The 21,999-nt window shown below is 44.7% G+C and overlaps 1 protein-coding gene across 5 annotated transcripts in view; it reads left to right on the forward strand.

Moving 5' to 3' along the window:
* The window catches only part of MSH3 (mutS homolog 3), a 122,847-nt gene that overhangs the window by 86,897 nt on the left and 13,951 nt on the right, over positions 1-21,999 (forward strand). For 3 of the 5 annotated variants that reach the window (XM_084802047.1, XM_084802049.1, XM_084802051.1), the window contains one exon: positions 5,897-6,054. In XM_084802047.1, coding sequence (XP_084658173.1) covers positions 5,897-6,054 — 158 coding nt within the window. The remainder of the gene's footprint in view (positions 1-5,896; positions 6,055-21,999) is intronic. The other 2 variants (XM_084802048.1, XM_084802050.1) reach the window with 1 other exon arrangement.

The following is a 21,999-nucleotide window of genomic DNA, read 5'->3' on the forward strand; positions in this document are numbered from 1 at the left end:
TGAGTATTTACACATGAGTGTAGGTGCTTTTGGGGGCCAAAAGGGGTAATCAGATCTGGAGTTACAGGTGCTTGTGGGGTGCCTGAAATGGATGCTGGGAACTGAGCTCAGATCCTCTGCAAGAGCTGTGTGGCCACTTAACCACTGGGCCATCCCTACAGCCCCAGGGGAAGTGAGCATGGTACTTACGTTGTTTCCTGTGACTTTTATCCTGTGTTGTTCTTCTCTCCTGCTCCTGAAACAGGAGAAGACATTTGTTAGATACCAACTTAAAAAGGTTTATTTATTTGCTTTCATGTGTATGTGTGTTTCCACGTGAGTGCACGGTGTGTGTATGGATACTCTTCAGGGGCCAAAGAGGACACTGGATCCCCCAGAACAGGGTTCTGGGTGGTCATGTACCACCTGATGTCGGTGCTGGGATACGAACTCAGGTCCTCTGGAAGAACACAAACCTCTTAGCTGCCCAGCCATCTCTCCAGCTGATGCTGGTTTTCTTGTCTTCAAAACATGTGTGCAGGTATCTTCCAGAGTGATCCTTTCTCTTCCTCTCTCTAACCCATGCCCAACAATTGAACTCTTGCTCATTCCTCAAGACCCCAAACAAGTATTTACTTCGTGTAGAGCCTTTATCATGACACGAGCCAGAAACAATCTGTCCATGGTCGTATGTCTTTCTGTCTTACGATTCCTCCCATGTATCACATTTTGTTATGCAGGCATAGAGAGCACTATGTGGTGATAGCAGATAAAGTTTCAAATTCTGTTCTACCATTATGTTACTGTCGCCTGGGGCAGGCCACCATATATATTCACTAGTTATTCTCATCTGTAGGTGAAAAGCTGGGCACCATCCTTGCTTCTGCTACCCTATTGAATGGAACTGGGTAGGACCCAGGATCAAACAGGTTTAGACCACTACCCTGGCATCTCAGTTGTGAGCTTCACTGCCCCCTCCCTGTTTATCATTCACCTTGGCTTAAGAGCGCAGAGATTTGACCGAGAGCTTACGTAGAGACAGTTTTTGTCTATAACTCACCATTGATTGACATTTTTCAGGAAATAAAGCACTTTAAAACTGACATTTTTCCTGGTGGCCCGCAGCTACTATAAAAATAATTCTATTGCGTTTTTTAAAGATAGATTTTAGTATCTGGGCCTGTCAAGAAAGAGACCATGGTTTGTGAAGAATTAGCTCTTACCTGGGCCTTCGAAATGAACATGTGACAGTTTTGGATTCTTCTCTGGTGTTGACTTTGGGCTTACAGTCATCCTAATATGTCCAGTGGCAGAGTCAAGGGCACCAAGCTGAAGCCTCTCCCCTGAGTCATTGAGCAGCAGTCCCTTGTCTGCCATCAGTCTGGCTGCTGGTAGCTCTGCACTACTGAGCACGCTCCCTAGCTTTCCAAGCCTTTGCGCTTCTTCACTTGTTACATGGGAGCTTAGGGACCGTGCTGCACACCTGTCACACTGGATCGAGGCAGGAGGACTGCAAGTGTGAGCCCAGGATGGGCTATAATAAGACTTTTCCTCTATGAAACTGTTGCAAGAACTAAAGGAGATGAAGCCCATGAGCTCTCGTGTGTGTGTGTGTGTGTGTGTGTGTGTGTGTGTGTGTGTGTGTGTGTAAGGCAGAGTGTTGACACTGGGTGTCTCTCTCAGTCACTCTCTACCTTATTTTGTTAGCCAGGCTCTCTCACTGAACCCGGAACTTGCTGTTTCAACTTGGCTGCCTGGCCAGCAAGACCCAGGGCTTTTGCCGTCTCTGGCGTTACAGGCACGCTCCACTTTGCCTGGCTTTATTTGTGAGTGGTAGGGATCCAAACTCAGGTCCTGGGGCTTGCACAGCACTTAGCTAACTAAGTTTTTCCCAGCCCTGTCTGACTTTGTTATGCTGTTGATTTTTCTGTCTTTCCCAGAGCAGATAGTGTTTAAGTTTGTGGGTACCTGGGCATTTCAGGTTCTAGTCAGCAGTTTGACTCTTGAATTTTGAACTCTGTTCAGATAGATGCCTTCCTGCAGATGGCAGATTCTTGAGGGAAGTGCCCATCCTGCGGAGGAACTCCACAGCTTCCCCCTTTCTGTGCATGTGTGGGTGAAACTCTGAGTGCAGTTTTGTACCTATGCCTTGGGTTCCAGTAGGGCCTCTACCACCTCCCACCGGCTCATCCGGTAGCACTCTGATGAGCCTCCTGCTATGGTACTTACAGCTTTTGTTTGCCTCAGTTCATTCTTTAATCCATTCTGCAGTTTCTTCAGGCTTTCTCAGTGTGCGACCTTATCCTGGGTCCAGTTGCACACACTCCTGTTCACTTCACCAGGCCCCATGGGAACAGAGGGAGCTCTAGCCGAGTTTTGGCTTTGTTCAATCCTGATAGGATGTTTAGTCATGCCAACAGTGGCCTCTGACTGTTCTCTCAGGGAATGCTCACTCACCCTGACTGCTTTTCTGAGCAGATTTAATGTCTGGTATGGATGTATCTGGAAGCCTTCAAAGGATGTGTGGTCTCTCAGGTACCAGTCCCACCAGAAGATAAATGAGCACATTGAATGGGGGGGGGTCCTTGCTCATTATCTTTCATATGATGCCATCTTGGGATGGGAGAAAAGGACTCATATCTTCCCAATTTCTATAGGCAGCACAGACATTGCTTTTAAAATGGAAATGTGGTAGATAACTACTTTGTGATACATTTGACTATCAAACTCATCTATCATGGGAACTTTCTAGCAGGGAGATGTGTAATAACAAGCAAGCAAAATAAGGTGACCTCAGAGAGGAGACGAAGAAAGTGGGATGGCCAAGGGCGATAGAGTGGCAGGTGGCGGGCTCAGCACACAGCCTGGTGAAGGGAGGTATGTGCAGCTCAGACCTGTGGAAAAGCCTTAAGGCAGGACTGAGCCTAGAGCCAGCCTCCTGGCTGGTCACTGAAAAGCAAAAATCAAGCCTTCTGACACCAAAGGAACTTGATAGAGGTATAGATCAGCTAAGAAAGTCAGGCTGAAGAGACCAGGAATGCCTGCTGCAACTACACTGTGTCTGGGCTAAGTTCTGAAAAGGGACTGTCAGCTGCACAAGCAGCAGTGGGCCAAAGCAGCTTCCACGATTAGCTCAGGCTTCTGGGAAGATCTGCTGCGTGGCCAGTATGGCTCTGTTCCCTCCAAAGCGAAAAGCCTAAGCACCAAGGTGATGGTGTTAAGAGGTGTCTCTAATTACTGGGCTTGATTGGATCTTCAGAGTGGAATCCCCCTGGGTGGGATTAGTGCCCTTAAGAAAGCCTGAGAAGACTCAGTTATCCTGTTAGCCATGGGAGCACCCAGCCAGAAGTTGGCTGTGTGCCACGTACACGAAGACCCTCACTGGATCCCAGCAATGCTAGAACCCCGATCCTGGGCTTCTCTGGTACACACAATTACATACTGGAAATAGATGTTAGAGTTCCGAAAGACAGACAGTTCACACAGTGAGTGCGTTCTGAGTCTTCCCAGTTTCTTGAAACACATAGGACATCACCAGTTCCTGTAGTCACCCTGCTGTGCAACAGCACCAAAGCTTCTTGTCCACTGGTAACTGCCCCCCCCCCCATCTCTCTGCGTCCTCACCTTCTGGTTCCAGTCCCTCCCAAATGAGAACAGGAGATTTATATTCTACATGTGAATTTGGTCACGTGCCTGGCTTATTGAACTTAGCATCATGGTCTTTAGTTTTATTTTTTTGACCACAAATAACAGAATTTATCACCTGTTTTATGGCCGAATAACATTCCATTGTATGTAGCTATCATCTTTGTCTTTTTGCCTGTTGATAGGCCCTCTGATGTTGAGGAGCTGTTCCCCACCCCCACGCCCCCCTTTTCTCTTTTTTCTTTTTGGTTTTTCGAGACAGGGTTTCTCTGTGTAGCCTTGGGTGTCTTGGACTCACTTTGTAGACCAGGCTGGCCTGGAACTCCCAGAGTGCTGTGATTAAAGGTGTGTGCCACCACGCCTACTTTGTTTCCAGTTCTTGGATGCTGTAAATCTTGCTGCAATGAACACAGGAGTACAACTGTCTCTGCAACGTACATATTCCATTTTCCTTGGATATTTACCGCCTATTCTTTTAGATAAATGTTAGGAATACCTTGCAGATCCCCTGTACTAGACTTCTGGTTGCACTTTCTGCTGATATGTTTTTAGATCTTGTGTGTTTCTTTCGCTACAAATAGGCTATTTATATCCTTTGCCTGTCTCCACTACTTCAGTGTTGATACGAGGCAGGAGTTATGTAACATGGCTGCTTTGTCATGCTTTGTTTGGTGATTTAACAGCTTCCTTTTGATGATTTATATCTTTGTGTTCCTCCTTGTCATTCCTGTCTCTGTGCAGCTATATCATAGTTTATCTATTCTAAACATTTGAGCAGTTTGCAGTTGTTGCGAGCAATTGTTTACTTATGTTTTGGTGCACATCGCATACAATTATGTTTGGCCTGGGCAGAATTGTTTTATGTTTCCACTAAGTAACTCATTTTCTACCTTACCTCCAACGCTTTCTTCTAGAAGTGGTGGGATTTGCTTCTCGCAGTTCATTCCTTCATCCGCCTAGATTACGTTTCCTGAGATTTGGGGCCACACTTGCTTTCATCCAGCTAGCCATTTCCCCGCCATTGTTTAAGGACAGCTATGTCTGTGTTTCCTGCCATGGCCCCCAGGTTACTGCTGCATGGTTGACCTGCTCCTGCAGCTGTGCACATTCTTACCCCATGCTTCCTCCATCTATGTGTGCCAGGATGGGTAAACACATGAGATGCTCCAGCTCGGGGCGGTCAGCAAGGCAAGGCAGCACTGTGAATAGTCTTTTCTATGTCTTTTGGTATATAGTGCGCTCGTTTCTATTTAGTGTGTACATGGGACCAGAATTGTTTGGCTTTGTCTGCTTCAACTTTAGCAACTATTACTGAAGTTTTTCAAAATGTTGTGCTGTGTTTTTCTCCCACAGCAGAATAAAAATTCCAGCCTCCCTCACCAAAACTTGACATTAACAACCATGACAGGCTTTCTCCTCTTTCTTTCTTCCTTCCTTCCTTTCTTTCTTCCTCTCTTTCTTTCTTTCTTTCTTTCTTTCTTTCTTTCTTTCTTTCTTTCTTTCTTTCATGTAATTATCATGCTGGTGTCTCTTGATGGTGTCTTTCCCTTATTGAAATCGGGCACCTCTTCATATTCTTGCTGACATCTGTGTTTCTTTTGTCATCCCCGCCCCCCCCCCCCCCCCCCCGGGGAAATGTAACCAAGTAGAAGATAATTAAGTCATTGGGGTGCTGCCCTCAGAATGGATTAGTGCTGGTCTTCTGGGATGAGTTATTTCTCATAGTAATGGGCCTTTATAAAAGGAGCAAGACTGGCCCCTCTCCAGCCTCTTAGTTCCTGTCTGCGAAATGAATCCCTTGACGCCATCCACTGTGAAACCGTTAGCAGGCCTGAGAAAAAGTCAACAGCATACTCTTGAATAGCTAGAACTTTGACCTTAGTGAACCTTTTTCTTTAACAAATTACCTAACCCTAGCCATTTTGTTACAGGAATGGAAAATGAATTAATTCAGTGATATGTAAATACTCCACAAAGCAGTGCTTTGCCTAATGAAGTCCCATTTGTGGGATGAATTGCAGATACCACAAGAAGATCAACAGAAAAACCTTTCCAAGCCAAACATGGTAGTGGACACCTGTAATTTCAGTTCTTGGCAGGTGGAGACAGGATTAAGTCATGAGGCCAACCTGGTCTACATAGTGAGCTAAGGGCCAGCCTGGGTTATATAATTAGACTCTCTATCAAGATGCACACCCCACATAAAAGCCAGTCGTTCTAATGCTCTTCTGGTGCACTTTGTGAGAGTCCGTTTTGTTGTTGCTGTTCCCAGCAGGACTCGGAGAGAGTGATGATAATCACTGGACCAAACATGGGTGGGAAGAGCTCCTACATAAAGCAGGTTGCGCTGCTTACGATCCTGGCCCAGATCGGCTCCTACGTCCCTGCAGAGGAGGCGACCATTGGGATCGTGGATGGCGTTTTCACAAGGTAGAAGTGTTCCTTCTCTTTGAATGTATCCCTCAAGATAAGCCAAGGCCACGTCACTACACAAACTCTTTATGTCCGTGGTTGGATGAGTGGGCTTGCACTGAAAACTCTCACTGTTCAGGAGCAGAAATCATTTGTCATCACACACGTGAATGTGGAAGAGACCTAGGTGTCCTTTTCCCGCAGCAAGTCTTTCTATGAGTCCTTTAAATAAAACCTCAGGGAGGAAATCAATATCTACACTCAGGCTTAGCCGAAAGGCTGTGAAGAAATGGAAATCAATATTTAAAGGGAGCAAGGACATTCTGCTGTGCCTTTCAGCACGGGAGATGAAACTTGCCCCCTCTCCATTGCTGAGGTGCAAGGACCGAGCAAGGTTGCTTAATTCACATTTTTTTTTTCCTGCATGTAACTGGCCAGGGCTTACTAACTGCAATATGTAAACATAATTTCACACTTTCTTAACAATACTAGTGGAATATTCTGGCTTTACTAATAAGAATTTATAGTTTATCCACTTCATAGCTCCCAGTTTATCAGTTCTTGAATGGTCCATATATCTTAAAGTAAATATAGTATATGTAAGCGTGCCACTGCTCGATAGCCATGCTCTCTCTGTGCACGTCTGTGACTGCCCAGCGTCACGGTGAGACTCTTGCCTCTTGAATCATGCCGGGACTTATCTTATCACCAGTATTATCAACTTGGGCAGATACTGAAATGCCTTAAAATCTGCACCTTGAAGGAATTTTTCTTTTAGCTTTTGAGGGCTTCGCTGAAGTTCACTAGCTCACTAGTCAAAGGAGGAAGGAAGGAGATGTGCAGGCATCTGCATGAGTAGACGGTGAGAAAAGGAAGGGAAGGGAGTCCCTCCAGGGGAGCCACACGTAAGTCAGGCCCTGGCGAGAGGTGGGTGCAGGGGCTGAGGTAAGATGATTGTCAGAGAGAGCGGTGGTATGCATCCGGGTGGAGAATCCTGGTACCTATTGAAAGCAGAGCGGGGAGGGTATATTTTAATTTCTTTGCTGCTGCTGAAGCAGAATACTACAGACTGGAGGTGAGAGAGGAGAGAAAGGGGGCAGAAGGGGGGATGTCCCTGTGTGCACACGCACATTGAAGCCAGAGGTCAACTTTGGGTGTTTGTTAGGAATCAGGAGCTCTTTGTCTCGTTTCTCTCTTAATCGAGGTCTTTCAGTGGGACCTGGGGTTTGCTAAGCTAAGCTGACTGACCAGTGAACCCCAAGATGCTGACTGGCCAACTCCCCAAGTGCTGGGCTACAAGCTTGCACCATTATGCCTGGTTTTTTCCTATGTGGATTCTTGTAGGCAAGAGATGGTCAGCAATGCTGAAAGGCCCAGCAAGACGAAGCCTGAAAGTCACTTTTGTTCTTAGCAAAGCGATGCCACTGGCAACGTTAGCAGAAGTGTCAGGTCCAGGTTCCATGAGGAGGGAGACTGAAATAAGGGGCCAGGAAGAGGGAGACAGGGGCCTATGGGGACTTGTTTGTTCTGCATTTTGTTTGTGAGCGTAGGTTTATGCATGTTTTAGTGGCTTTCCGGAAGAGAGCTTATGTCCAGCTGTCTGTGATCCTAACAAACCAAGGCAGAATAATGTCTTGCTTGCCTTTGTGGGGTGGTGTTGGAATGACTCCTATTGATGCCTAAACCAAAGATAATCATGAGGTACTTCGGAAGGAAAAAAAAATCTGAATGGGAAGATCGAAGTAGGTCCCTGACTTAAGGGCAGGTATTTCTTATAAAAAACTTTGTAACTTATTAGGAGTTAGGTTGTGATGGATTAGAGCAGGGTCTCTAAGGTGCTTAGAGATCTGGGTGATAGTTAGAAACGGCTCGCCTCAACAGAAGAGGGACAAGCAGACACCCGGTACAGGTTTAAAACAGGCTATGATGTCTCCTGGCCAAAACACCAAACCTATATCCATTCAGCTCTTTAGCTCTGTCCCCAGGGTACAGGAGGAACATGGTCACAGGACACAGGACACAGACATGGGAAGCAGTGGCAGAAACGATGGGCGTCCGGTCTGATACCTGAGACTGGCTAATAATAAAGAGCAGGGGCGTGTTCGGCTTAGTTGTTCGATTATAAAAATAACAGATGCGCTAAGGCAGATAGATACCTAATAGAGTCATGGGATGCAAAGTGAAACAAAAGCATCCTCCTCGCCACAGTGTGTGTCCTCGGTCTCTTCATCCCATGCCCTTCTCTGTACTTTTGCCCTGTGGATGTTCTTTGAAACAATCTATAATGGCCTTTGGCATAGTTTTAAATTGCATGCGTATTGTACCATACTAATCTTCTACGACTGGCTTTCTCCGCTCACTCTATTTCTAAATCCATCTGTGTGGATATGTATGTTTCTAGCCCCCCTCCCCCAGTCACTATGCTGTGTTGTAGACATGTGCCACACATTCCTCGGCAGGTGTTTAGCAGGATTTCAATGTCGCACAAATGTAAACAAGGTTGGTACTTGTGTTACTTGAGCACAGGAGCTCTGGCTCCTGAAGCCCCAGTGGCCTGGGCTCAGCCACCCACCCACCCCAGTGCAACAGCAAAAGGCAGAGGAGGGAGTGAAGCAGATAGAGGGGCTCAGCGACCCCACAAGCCCATCTCCGGGGACTGACTTGAGCTTTAGGTTTCAGTAGAGGAGAGTTGAAGGCTCGGGGGGGGGGGGGGTCACGTGATGAAGTGGTCTTGGTCCAAGTGTGGTCTGCTTGATCATTTTTCTCAGTTCTGGTGGCTGGAGGAAGTTGTTCCTGTCTGGTTCACAGCCGATGGTTGCACTTGCTGTAAGCTTTGGCCTCTGTAGCATAGGTCATCCCCGTGGTGGCTCTCCTGGAGGCTCCTGTTACTTGGTGGTGGGCTTCTGTTGCTTAGATATAGGATGAAGGCAGAGGTGGCAGGCTTTCATCCTGTTCTGCTACATTGTGGGTCCCAGTAAGGAATTAATGTTTTTGAGCAAAAGTGGCTCCTAAGTGACCCTTACTTACACATCCTGTACCCCACACAAATGAACGTTCCCCCTCTAGTCTGTTAAATTCGAATAAGAAATGCCCATTTGGTGCCATTTCTGTGTACTACAGATTGCGTGTAGGAATGTGCTCGTTTGTGTTATTTAATGTCCTTTGTAAGATGTGCCATATGGGAGATCGTCGCTGTTTTGGATGCTAGGGAAGTTTATTCCCCTCCCCCAGGTACACATTGTGCTTACTTACAAAAAGATTCAGAGTAGGCCTTGCCCTCCCTCTGCCAGGCCTCCCGTTATAATCCAATGGCTGCTGCCTCCTTTGTCCCTTTTGGCTTGGCCACCCAGACCTCAGAATCTAAAGTCAAGGCTCAGGTGTGGCAGCAAGTCTGATCTGGTGTCCCTTCTGTTCTCATACAAGAGGGTTCCTCTACTGTGGTTCTTGAGGAGCTGCTTGTTTAAAATGCTACTGTCTAAGCCTAGTCCTTAATGATTTCTAACTTGAATCTTTGAGGGCACACCTAAACATCAACATTTTAAAAGTTCATGTCAGAACAGCCTCGAGTTAGAAAATTACCACATGCTTTATAATCTTTATTTAATATGTACTGCAATTCTTCCAGTAAAAGTAAATGGTTATTCAAATTGCATCATTGTTACTCAAAAATCCTTTTTGTATCCATTGAGAAATACACTGTAGCTAAACTGAGTGAGATGTTTGCATAGGGTTTGGCTCCACATTTTAAGCTGCTTGGTTTCGTATTATTTTGGACATCTGGAACCTTGGGCTTCAATTTGTATATTCCATAATTGTCAGTGCCATGTCCACTGTGGCTCGTGAGTGTGCCATAGGAAGTAGATGGAGGGAAAGCTGCCGTCATACGGATGGTTGGGGGTCTTTCTTCTTGAATATCGTAAGGTCATATGAGTGCTACCCTGAGTCATTACAGATCTAATTTTTAAGTAGGTTTTTGACCAACATCTCTATTTGGCTCTAAGTACTTAAATGATGTATATTGGGATGTATGTGTTTCTAAGGACCATTAGCATCTGAGCGCATCGCTGAGATCAGATCTGTTGTTTGTCTTCCTGAAGTATGAGTGCAAGTTTGAGAAAAGCAATGAGTTATTAAATGTGCAAATAGTATGCAGCCTTCTTGCTCTGTAGGAAGTCATGTGAGAAAAGCAAAACAATTGTCCTCTCCTCTCATCATTGTTTTTGTTTGTGCCAACAAAATGCGTGTGGACAGAGGCGTTTACGTTAAGTGGCCCCTGGTGAATAATATGATGGCGTGCTGCCCACGCACTCCCTCCAAGGCACCTAATGTTGAGAGGAGCCGAAATCAGGATGGTGCGGGTGTGTTTGTCCTGAAATAGAATTAAAAGGTAATGGGTGCTTGGTGTTTATATTATTTCAGATGTTCGCTTTGAGCAGAGAGCCAATTCATTCATCCAATTTAGTTTAATGCTGCAAACATTGGTTGGACACAAGCTGTGAAGGGGCAGAAAGAAGACTCTCAAGGGAGCATATGTCTTCTCAGTTGCAAGCACCCACACTAAAGACCATGTGACAGGTGGCACTTAACTAAAGGAGCAAATTCTTCTTTCTTCGGCAGCCTTGCTTTGGGAAGGCCTCCGGTGTGCTTAGCTGTGTAGCGAGCATGAGATGCCTTCCTCCTATTTTTTGGTGGGAAGCGTGAATTTAATGCCTCTACTTGGGTCAAAGTCTCCTGAAGGTTTCATGTGGTTTGTAGCTCCCCAACATACTGTTCAGGTTTGTATGGTAGAGGGAACCCTTAAGCTCTGGTTTCCTTTTTTAAAGATTTTACCTAGTTGAGAGCAGCTTTAAGTTCATATCAAATTAAGAGGCAGTGGTGGAGATTTTCCTGAGAGTCCTGCCTTGTGCGCTCAGAGCCTGCCATCGTGTCGGCCTCTCCTCACAGAGTGGTCCAAGGAATGAAGCTGTGCTGCTGTATCTCCATCACCCAGAGCTGTACAGGAAGGCTCATCTTGGTTTGGACAGTCATCATCCTGAAAGTCCTCTGTGCTTTGGTTATTCATTCTTCACTCTCCCCATCTGCTGGTGCTCATGGGCCATTTCACTCTGCGTCTGTAGCTTTGTCTTTTCTTGGAGTATCTTGTAGCAAATAATGTGCAGCCCTCTGGCTCTGTAGGCTTCCTTCTCTTGGTATTATGCATTGAAGTTTTCTCTAGGTCTTCTGGGGCTTGATAACTCATTTCTTTTTACTGTTGGTGATAGTCCATTGTCTGGATTACCACAGTGTATATTCACTTAACATTTTCACATGAAGAGACACCTGAATTGCTTGGAAGATTTAACAATGGTGAATAAAGTTGTAAATGTCCATGTGTGGGTTTTTATATAGACATATGTTTTTAACTCCTTTGGTAAAGATCAAAAAGCATACTTGATCAGTCATGAGGCACTATATGTATGTTTGGCTTTGTATGGAGTATTTGCCCCATATGTACAAAGCCCTGGGTTTGACCCCTACCACTATAAGTGAACAAACTAAACCTAAGAAATCTTTTGATGATGATGATGATGATGATTTGTTTGAAATACTCTGTTATTTATTTATTTATTCCCAGATCTCACCATGTAGCCCAAGTTCGCCTAAAACTCACCATCTTCCTGCCTCAGGCTCCCAAATGCACATGTAGGCATGTGTTACCACGCCCACCACACTTATGGGTTGTTAACTGACGCCTTGTAAGTATACTGAGCTATTGGACACAAAATAATATCCTGACTTATGAGTACAGTATGTGATAATAATTGACAGGCCATGAGTTCAAGAATGTGATGTTGGTTGTGGTAGGAATACTTCACTTTTATTCCTTTAGTCTTGAAGTGCACAGCAGTCTGCACTCGACACTGTGCACTGAAATGCTAAAGAAAGTCCAACTTCTTGTTTAAGATCTTGTGCTCTTTATTATTTCCCCACCCTTCCACACCTCAGCCTCTGTGACCCCCATCCGTCCACACCCCAGCCTCTGTGACCTCTCCACTGCTGTCACACTCCAGCCTCTGTGACCCCCCCATTGCTCTCACATCCCAGCCTCTGTGACCCCCCCATTGCTCTCACATCCCAGCCTCTGTGACCCCCCCATTGCTCTCACACCCCAGCCTCTGTGACCCCCCATTGCTCTCACACCCCAGCCTCTGTGACCCCCCCATTGCTCTCACACCCCAGCCTCTGTGACCCCCCATTGCTCTCACATCCCAGCCTCTGTGACCCCCCCATTGCTCTCACACCCCAGCCTCTGTGACCCCCCATTGCTCTCACACCCCAGCCTCTGTGACCCCCCCATTGCTCTCACACCCCAGCCTCTGTGACCCCCCCATTGCTCTCACACCCCAGCCTCTGTGACCCCCCCATTGCTCTCACACCCCAGCCTCTGTGACCCCCCCATTGCTCTCACATCCCAGCCTCTGTGACCCCCCCATTGCTCTCACACCCCAGCCTCTGTGACCCCCCCATTGCTCTCACACCCCAGCCTCTGTGACCCCCCCATTGCTCTCACACCCCAGCCTCTGTGACCCCCCCATTGCTTTCACATCCCAGCCTCTGTGACCCCCCCATTGCTCTCACATCCCAGCCTCTGTGACCCCCCCATTGCTGTCACACCCCAGCCTCTGTGACCCCCCCATTGCTCTCACACCCCAGCCTCTGTGACCCCCCCATTGCTCTCACACCCCAGCCTCTGTGACCCCCCCATTGCTTTCACATCCCAGCCTCTGTGACCCCCCCATTGCTCTCACACCCCAGCCTCTGTGACCCCCCCATTGCTCTCACATCCCAGCCTCTGTGAGCCCCCACCATTGCTGTCACACCCTAGCCTGTGTCCCCTCCATTGCTGTCACACCCTAACCTGTGTGTGTGTGTTTGTGTGTGTGTGTGTGTGTGTGTGTGTGTGTGTGTGTGTGTGTGTGTGTGTGTAGTCTGTCTGTCTCTGACTCCATTGCCTCCTCTTCCCATCCCTATTCCAAACAACGTTCTGATGCTCTAGCATAGACTGGTCCTGTATGTCCAATCCTGTCTCAGCTTCCTGCATGCCGGTGTTGCAGATATAATTCAGCCAGCCTGTTTCTTTCTATATTTAAGTGTGTGTGGACCTGGAGGTCAAAGGTCAGATAGATACCTGTTTCCGTCCTCTGTTTCCCTCCAACTTGCTTTTTGAACAAGCTCTCTCACTGAACCCGGAGCTTCCAGCTTTGTGTCCTCTGGCTCTGCCTGGGCATTGGGCTCTGAACTCAGGTCTCCTGGTTGCACAGTGAGTGCCTTACCTACTGAGTCACTCCCCGCCCCAGCCTTATAGGCAGATCCTCCTGCCCTGGTCCTGGGGTGATCGGTGTGTGCCACAGTGTCCTGCGGTAGGTGTCACAGATGTTTGTAATTTCATCCCCCGCTGCAGGAATGTTTATTATGTTCCACTCATGCGAGGAGATGGGCTTTTTCTTTACATTTTTATGCCTTTTAAATACCATTTGGTATCTTTTTCCCATTTGGTATCTTCACATTTTTAAATAATTCTAAGAAGACTTTATGTTTTTGGATTCTTTTCTCTCTTTCATCAGCCATTATTCCTTAAAAAAACAAATAATCAAAGTATGGGCCAAGCATGGTGGCACACACCTTTAATCCAAGCATTTGGAAGGCAGAGGCAGGTGTATAACGTGATTGCAAGGCCAGCCTGGGCTACCTAAGACTTTCAGGACAGCCAAAGCTACAGAAAATTGTGGAGTATTTTATTACAGAGTAGGTTTCTTACCTTTTGTTCAAGTGAGACTATCCAGAAAACAAGAAACTTAGATCCCCCTACCGTACAGAATTCCGCAAATATTTTAGCAAAGTAAAGTGAATGAGAACGAATACAAAATGCTTAAACATTTTTGAAAAGCCTCCTAAGTAAAGGATACAACGAGCAATTGTTTTCTAATTCTACTTATCTGAGAGCCTGAAATGTGCAAATTCATAGAGTCAGAAAACAGAATGTAGGTCATCTGGTCTGGCAGGACAGATTGTCAGTGGGTGCAGACAGAGTCTTCCTGTGAGTGCTGTAAAGTTCTAGAAAAGGGCAGTGGACATGGCAGCCCAACCTGGGAACACCTGCCTTACCTCAGAACCAGGCACTGCCCAGACATTAAAACTGTAAATTTTGTTACTTGCTTTATTGATACCTTTTTAAAGTGCCTGATGCCGAGAATCTCATTGTAACAAGTAACTAATGTTTGGTTTGATGGCTGACTGTTTAAGCCCTGTTTGTACACACATCTCCCCACCACAAGCATGTCCTTGCAAAGGTCAGCTCAGTAGCTCAAACTATCAATATGTCATTAAAATGAGTCTGTCAGAATTTCCTGGAAGCAGTCTTGATTATTGAGACTGGTTCAAAGAAGTAATCATTTCTTTCTGTAGTTATGTTTTATGAAGCTTTGTTGACCTATATACGGGTTATGGGATAGGAGGGGGGGGACGGGGATTAGAAAGATTAGTCAGCTGCCACTCCTAAAAATATCAGTTGATTTCGTCTTCTTAATCACGTAACTGTAACCTTCTGTCTGCTCAGGGCAGACGGACTCCAGGAAGAGTGCTAAAGAGTGTATTTCCCATTTTTACTACACTTGAATGTGAGCCAGACAAGCTTGCACACACGTATTCTAGAATCCCTTCTATCTGCAGCACACTTTAATGCCAGAAGAACTTCAGAATCATCATCCAGTAATGTGTCTTGTGATTACTGCTTTAATACCAAGTAATAAACTTTTGGGTTTTTTTTTTCTTTATACATCTTGCTTTGTTGCAAACGTTATTTTAGGCTAAAATTATGACTAAGATATGACATAGGAAGAGAACAGGGTTGACTAATGGTAGTGGATCAGAGAGGAAGAAGTGTAAGATAACAACAGATCTACTGATTGTTAAGGCCAACAGCAAAGGTCTTCTCAGTAAACAGCTCTCATCTAACAGACTGAGCCCATGTGACACACGGTCCCATGTAACACACGGTCCCATGTAACACACAGTCCCATGTAACACACGGTCCCATGTAACACACAGTTCCCATGTAACACACGGTCCCATGTAACACACAGTTCCCATGTAACACACTGTCCCATGTAACACACGGTCCCATGTAACACACAGTCCCATGTAACACACGGTCCCATGTAACACACAGTTCCCATGTAACACACGGTCCCATGTAACACACGGTCCCATGTAACACATAGTTCCCATGTAATACACAGTTCCCACGTAACACACGTTCCCATGTAACACACAGGCCCCACGAACAGCAGTCCCCACAGAACTCGCAGCATCAGTGACTGGCTAGTGAGCCATCATCTGTGTGTCTGGTCAGCAGCATTAGGTTCTATAGAAAAGCAGACTTGTGATTGAATGGTGCAGGCTCGTAGGGCAGCAGCCTTGAGACCATTCAGTGGGGAGCAGTGTCTTTGCTTATAAGAAAGGAGCTAATCATAGCTAAAAAGGTATTTGTAGCCACTAACCAGCCTAATGGTAGAAGCATAATAAAATTGCATCCAGGCATCCCTGAAATCTTGTCTGACTTTCTTCAGGACAGGAAGCTTACAGGATGTGAAGCTGTCTGGGTGGCTCAAACACCTCTCACCTCAAGTGGGAAAGCCTGCGTGCTCCTCTTGTCTGCCATAGCTCAGCCTGCCGCCTAAGGGATGGCGTGCCCTCTCAGTGTCTCCTTCTGTGAAAGAGAACACGTGAGGCAGTTGCCCAGAGCTTGCCCAGCACTGTTTGGCTCCTTCCTTGTTGTGAGGAGGACAAGTTCTCGCTCTCAAAGAAGAGCTATTGAAGAAAGCAGTGTCTCTGTTGCCTATAGAAACATGGGCCCAGAAGGAAACGATCAGAAGAGAAGTGTGGCGCCTGTTGGCCGCAGTCACCTTTTGTTGTTCAGGGTTTGTGTAGGTCAGGCAGTCTTGAGGGAAAGAAATACTGAGAACAATTTTTTTTTTTTTTGATAAAAAGTAACTAGGAGGCATTCACGCTTCAGTTGGGATTTCCAGAAGCATCTACAGCCGTGATAGTCCTTAGTATAAAGCACAGTCTTACTTGAGGTAAGGAGGTAGTGGGACGTCTCCTGAGGGAGGAAACGGGACTTTAGCTAAGCAGAAGTTAAAAGAACAGGCAGTAGAATTTTGACAAGTTTTGCTCCGTTGGCAGGGGTTTAATGTTACCACTTACAAAGTAGCATGGAAAAGGCAGTTTTTACATTAATTGGGTCATTGTAAAAATATAAATTTTAAAAGTAGTTCTTAACTGAATGGAAAATGGGGCTGTTCCTCAAGATAGGTGTGAAGTTTTAATTACCAACTCTCTCATTGTTATAATAAGCTTTCCACAGGAGCTTTAAAATTACTTCCAATGCTCATTGAAAGTACTTCATCTTCCGTGTTTCTTACAGTTAGGCAGTAATGCTCTGGGGTTTAGGTGTGGGGCTAGTCTGGTAGGGTTTATGTTATATTCATGTGGAACCATGGACTTGAGCTGCAGGCATTAGAGAGGTTTGCTTTGCTTTGTCTGGTTTTATGGGGTGACGCCCCTGTTTACAAATGAGGGAGCTACACTCACACACACGCTAGCCAACTCGTGTAAGGTGACTTAGGTCTGAGTGGCAGCCAGAGCAGTGGCACTAGTGTCTTTGCTTAGGGTTCTGTCTTTTTCTTTATCTAGCTGTGTGCATGGTGCGTGCATGCATCCGTGTCCACGCTCTTGTTTTGAGTATAAGGTCTTGCTGAGTTGCCGAGGCTGGTCTTCAACTCGTTCTATTTCCCAAGCAGACCACCCTACTGCCTCTGCCTCCCACAGAGGTCGGATGACAGAGTGTACCATGTCTACCTACACACGTTGTTAGTAACATAATCTTGAACATTTCGTCCCACTTTAGACTCAAGCTTCTGAGCCAGATGACAGCTGGCTTTTTTAATGTCAAAGAAGCAGAGCAAAGCTTAGTGTCTTTGACCTCAAACAAGAGCTGCAAAGCTTGGAGGTGGGGTTTGCTGGCTGGGGGTGTACCTAGCATCTGTGAGGCCCTGGCTAATCCCCAGAACCAGATGAGAAGTGGGGGTGGGCAGGGCAAGGGAAGAGAAAGACGATTGTAAATGTCTTCTCTCAAGCTCAGTCTTCCTAAAAATCTGCATTAATGTTTTAGTACTAACACTATGCTAAGCTGGCCACGTCCTGTGTGTATGCATAATGTCTGTTTGCTTTATGTATTTCATTTCAACAAATCCCTAAAGGCACCACAGTCAGATCTCTAAAGGTACCCCAGTGATAGTCATGAGGAGAACACTTAGAATTCTGTTAGCCACCATGTTGAGGTAGGATTTCCTCTATGTTTTAATCCACTGGAATTGAGAAAGAAGGCTTTCCTCCATGGCTTTTATTTAATGAACACATCCATCTCCATCTTTGTGCCAGGAAGTTTGCAAGACACTTAGAGGAGGAGAAAGTGTCATGAAATAACCAGCAATGTTCCCATCCAGAGATAATGTCCACCCACTCTTATAACCTGGATTCAGCACAAGTCAGGTTTTCTTTTTTTTTTATTTAAAATTTTTTAATTTGTTCACTTTACATCCTGATTGTAGCTCCATCCCTCCTTGCCTCCTGATAACCTCATCCCTTCTCCATCCCTCCCCCAGTCCTCAGAAAGGGGAGCCCTCCTCCCCTAACATCTGACCTCAGACTGTCAAGTCTCATCTTTACTACCTGTATCCTCTTCCCCTGTGGCCTGGCAAGGCTGCCCAGCCACAGGGGAAGTGATCAATGTGGGGGGTGGGGCCCAGAGTTCATATCAGAATTAGTCAGTCCCTGCTTCCTATATTGTGGGACCCACAAGGAGACTGCACTGCCTATCTACTGTATCTGAGCAGAGGGTCTAGGTCCTCACCATGCATGATCCTTAGTTGCTGCATCAGTCTCTATTGTAGTGTGGTTATCCTGTATTATGTGGCTAATATCTGCTTATGAATGAGTATATATCATGCGTGTCTTTCTGGGTCTGGGTTATGTAACTCAGGATGATCATTTCTAGTTTCATCCATTTGCCCGCAAGGAAATTTCAAGATTTCCTTGTTTTTAATAGCTGATTAGTATTCCATTGTGTAAATGTACCACAATTTCTTTATCCATTCTTCAGTTGAGGGACATCTAGGTTGTTTCCAGATTCTTGCTATTACAAATAGAGCTGTTATGAACATAGTTGAGCAGATGTCCCTTGTTGTATGGTGGAGCATCTTTTGGGTATATGCCCAGGAAGGATATGGCTGGATATTGAGGTAGAATTATTCCCAATTTTTTGAGAAAGCACCAGATTGATTTCCAAAGTGGTTGTACAAGTTTGCATTGCCACCAGCCATGAGGAGTGTTTCCTTTTCTCCACATCCTCACCAGCATGTGCTGTCACTTGAATGTTTGATCTTAACTATTCAGATAGGTGTAAGATGGAATCTCAGAGTCGTTTTGAGTTGCATTTCTCTGATGGCTAGAAACTTTGAGTATTTCTTTAAGTGCTTCTCAGCCATTTGATATTCTTCTGTTGAAAATTCTGTTTAGTTCTGTGCCCCATTTTAAAAATTGGATTATTTGGTTGGTGGTGTTTTATTTCTTGAGTTCTTTATTTATTTTGGATATTAGCCCTTTGTCGAATGTAGGGCTAGTGAAGATCTTTTCCCAATCTGTAGGCTGTTGTTTTGTTCTGTTGACGGTGTCTTTTACCTTATAGAAGCTTTTCAGTTTCATGAGGTTCCATTTATTAATTGTTGATCTTAGAGCCTGAGCTGTTGGTGTTCTGTTTAGGAAGTTGTCTGCTGTGCCAATGAGGTCAAGGCTCTTCCCCACTTTTTCTTCTAACAGATTTAGTGTATCTAGTTTTATGTTAGGATCTTTAATCTACTTGAAGTTTAGTTTTGCAGCACAAGTCATTTTTAATAAGAGTGGCACAAAGTAAAATGCATTTCACACATTGTAATCACAGAAGCAGTGTGTGTCATGGTGGGAAATGCAAAGCTGTAATGGTGACTGCGGAATGGCATGGGAAGGATTCCCGAGCCTTGTGCACATCCAGCCCCAGCCTTCACCACTGGAGGCTGCCTCAGAGCCTTCCTGGGTTGACTCCTCTCACAGTGAACAATGTAACTTCTTAGAATGGTAACTCTAAGCTTAAATGTATCGGCTGGTTCTAATGTATTTGACCTCTAGCTACAGAATCTGAAGGGACCAGCTATTCTGAACTTTTCTTCTCTCCTTCCAGTTTTGAAAACTTGTACCCTGACATGCTCTCTAGCATTGCTGTTGCTGTAATGATCTCTTGTGTGGGGCTTGGATTTGGGACACTGAGGGGTTTGAGATAAGGGCTCACTAAATAGCTCAGACCTACCACTTGCCATAAGCCTTCTGCTGTGATGCCCAGTTCCCATGTTGCTTCTTAGACCATTTCATAGGCTAGGTTTAAGATACAAAGATATAATCAGTTTGTATTGTTACAATACAGTACATGCACATTCATGTTACATTTACATAAATTATGAATGCATGTAGTGCATGAATATGCATCAGTGCATATGTAACATTTTAAGATACAAAGGGGAATCTGTAAGCATCCTAATCTAAAGTGCTTCTTCTTTCTTTCTTTCTTTCTTTCTTTCTTTCTTTCTTTCTTTCTTTTTTTCTTTTTTCTTTTTTTGAGACAGGGTTTCTCTGTGTAGCCTTGGCTGTACCGCACTCATTCTGTAGACCTACTGGGTTCAAACTCAAAGATCCACATGCCTCTGCCTCCCAAGTACTAGGATAAAGATATGCGCCATCACAGTCTGGTTCCTCTTCCTTCTCCTTCTTCATTTTAATAAAAGATTTTTTTGTTTTGTTTTTTGAGACAGGGTTTCTCTGTGTAGCCTTGGCTGTCCTAGACTCACTTTGTAGACCAGGCTGGCCTCAAACCCACAGTGATCTGCCTGCCTCTGCCTCCGAGTGCTGGGATTAAAGACGTGCACCGCCACGCCCAGTCAATAAAAGATTTTTTTTTAAATGAATACTTTTGCTTAACACGAGAAAAGAATTGATTATCCAAAATAAAGTCCTGAAAGTTCTAAAACAAAAAGAAGCAAACACACCCAAGAGGAATAGATGGCAGGAAATAATCAAACCCAGGGTTGAAATCGATAAATTTGAAACAAAGAGAACAGTAGAAAGAACCAACAAAACCAGGGGCAGATTCTTTGACAATCAACATGATAGACAAAGCCTTAGCCAAACCAACTAAAAGGCAGAAAGACAGTATCCAAAATAACACAATCGGAAATGGAAAGGAGGATATAGCAACAGACACTGAGGAAATCCAAAGACTCATTAGTCTTATTTCAAAATCCTGTACACCACAAAATTGGAAAATCTAAGTGAAATGGACAATTTTCTCGACAGATACCACTTACCAAAGTTAAATCTGAGATCAGGTAAACTATTTAAATAGTCCTATAACCCCTAAGGAAATAGAAGCTATCAATAAAAGTCTCCCAACCGCACCCCCCCAAAAAAGCCCAAGGCCAGACTATTTTAGTGGAGAATTCTACCAGACTTTCAAAGAAGAGCTAATACCGATACTCCTAAAAACTATTCTACAAAGTAGAAACAGAGGGAACATTGCCAAACTCATTCTATGAGGCCACAGTCACCCTGATACCAAAACCACACAAAGACCCAACAAAGAAAGAGAATTTCAGACCAATCTCCCTTATGAACATTGATACAAAAACACTCAGTAAAATACTTGTAAACTGAATCCAAGAACACATCAAAAATATCATCCACCATGATCAAGTAGGCTCTATCCCAGTGATGCAGGCATGGTTCAACATACAAAAATACACCAATGTAATCCTCCATATAAACAAACTGAAAGAAAGAAAAGAAAACATGGCCATCTCATTAAATGCTGAAAAATCCATTTATAAAATCCAACATCCCTTCATGATAAAAGTCTTGGAGAGATCAAGGATACAAGGTGCACAACTAAACATAATAAAGGCAATGTACAGCAAACCAATAGCCAACATGAAACTAAATGGAGAGAAACTTAAATTAGTTCCCCTAAAATCAGGGACAAGACAAGGCTGCCCACTCTCTCCATATCTATTCAATATAGTTCTTGAATTTCTAGCTAGAGCAATAAGACAACTAAAGGTGATCAGAGGGAAACAGATTTGAAAGGAAGAAGTCAAAGTATCACTTGCAGCTGATATGGTAGTATGTATCAGTGACCCCGAAAATTCTACCAGGGAATGCCTACAACTGATAAAGACCTTCAGCAAAGTGGCCGGGTACAAAATTAACTCCAAACAATTAGGAGTCCTCCTGTACACAATAGAAGGAGAAAGAAATTAGAGAAGCCACACCCTTCACAATAGCCACAAATAATATATCTTGGTGTAACCCTAACCAAGCAAGGGAGAGACCTGTATGATAAAAACTTCAAGTTCTGAAGAAAGAAGTTGAAGAAGATAGAAGATGAAAGATCTCCCATGCTCATGGATCGGTAGGACTAACATGGTGAAAATGGCCATCTCACCAAAAGCAATCTACAGAGTCAGTGCAGTTCCCATCAGAATGCCAACACAGTTCTCTGCAGACATTGAAAGAGTAATCCTGAACTTCATATGGAAAAATTAAAAATCTAGGATAGCTAAAACAATCCTATGTAATAAAAAGACTTCTAGAGATATCACCATCCCTGATTTCCAAGTTGACTACAAAACAATAGTAATAAAAAGCCACATGGTACTGGCATAAAAACAGGCAGGTTGATCAGTTGAATCGAATTGAAGACCTAGAAGTAAGCCCACACACCGACAGACACTTGACTTTGACCACGATGCCAAAACCATACAACGGAGAAAAGAAAGCATT

The sequence above is a fragment of the Acomys minous genome (genome assembly GCF_964271855.1).
Source record: "Acomys minous genome assembly, chromosome: 11".
NCBI classification, from domain to species: Eukaryota; Metazoa; Chordata; class Mammalia; order Rodentia; family Muridae; genus Acomys; species Acomys minous.